At 58.9% G+C, this 862-nt stretch overlaps 2 protein-coding genes across 2 annotated transcripts in view; one reads left to right on the forward strand and one right to left on the reverse strand.

Moving 5' to 3' along the window:
- EMH_0083610 (uncharacterized protein) overlaps nucleotides 1–496 on the reverse strand; it is a gene marked incomplete at both ends in the record, with an annotated part of 2093 nt that extends 1597 nt beyond the window's left edge. Inside the window, one exon of the mRNA XM_013500658.1 lies at nucleotides 1–496. Within this exon, the coding sequence (XP_013356112.1) occupies nucleotides 1–496 (496 nt within the window).
- A 188-nt stretch (nucleotides 497–684) lies between these two features.
- EMH_0083620 (uncharacterized protein) overlaps nucleotides 685–862 on the forward strand; it is a gene marked incomplete at both ends in the record, with an annotated part of 534 nt that continues 356 nt past the window's right edge. Inside the window, one exon of the mRNA XM_013500659.1 lies at nucleotides 685–855. Coding sequence (XP_013356113.1) covers nucleotides 685–855 — 171 coding nt within the window. The remainder of the gene's footprint in view (nucleotides 856–862) is intronic.

Genomic DNA, 862 nt, shown 5'->3' on the forward strand with positions numbered 1-862 from the left:
CGGCGGGAGGAGAAGGAGGCAGCAAATAAGTCTCCTGGACCCCTACGTGCTGCAGCAGCTGCTGCTGCTGCAGCGAACGGCAAGCAGCAGCAACAGCAGCACCACGAGCAGCACAATACTGCGCCAGCAGCAGGCCTGCTCCTGCTGCTGCACCATGTATATATATACGTAGGTGCGAAGACACCTGAATTGCTGCTGCTTCGAGCTGCTGCAGCAGCTGCTGCAGCAGCACCAAATCCAGCTGCAGCGTGCATGCACCCTCAAAAGAAAACTGAGGGTTTATGGTGGCTATACACCGCGGCGCCGCCAGCACGTAGCTGCCTATACACCCCAGAGCAACCCCACACACAGCTGTACCCACGGGAAACTCCTGCTGCTGCTCAAACTCCTCCTCCTGCTGCTGCTGCTGCTGCTGCTGCTGCTGCTGCTGCTGCTGCTGCTGCAGCGCTGACTCTAAGAAAGAAGGAGCGCAGCACACCACACCCGCAAACCTCATACCCAGAGACCCTGCAGCAACACACAACGCATGCAGATGTTTTATGCTGCTGCTGCAGCAGCAGCAGCAAGAGCGGTTGCTGCTGCTGTTGCTGCTGCTGATGCTGCTGCAGCTGCTGCTGCTGCTGCTGCCCCATGAGAAGCAGCGGCAGCAGCAAGCCGCAACAGCAGCAATCAACTGCTGACCAGATGAGTGTGCAGAGACCCAAAGGAAAAACAGGTGCAGCAGCAGATGCAGCAGCAGCAGCAGAAGAAGCAGCAGCAGATGCAGCAGCAGGTGCAGCAGCAGAAGCAGCAGCAGCAGCAGCAGCAGCAACAGACGCAGCGGCAGCAGCAGCAGCAGCAGAAGCAGACGCAGAGGTAGTTC

Source organism: Eimeria mitis, genomic scaffold (genome assembly GCF_000499745.2).
Source record: "Eimeria mitis Houghton genomic scaffold, Emh_scaff5696, whole genome shotgun sequence".
NCBI classification, from domain to species: Eukaryota; Apicomplexa; class Conoidasida; order Eucoccidiorida; family Eimeriidae; genus Eimeria; species Eimeria mitis.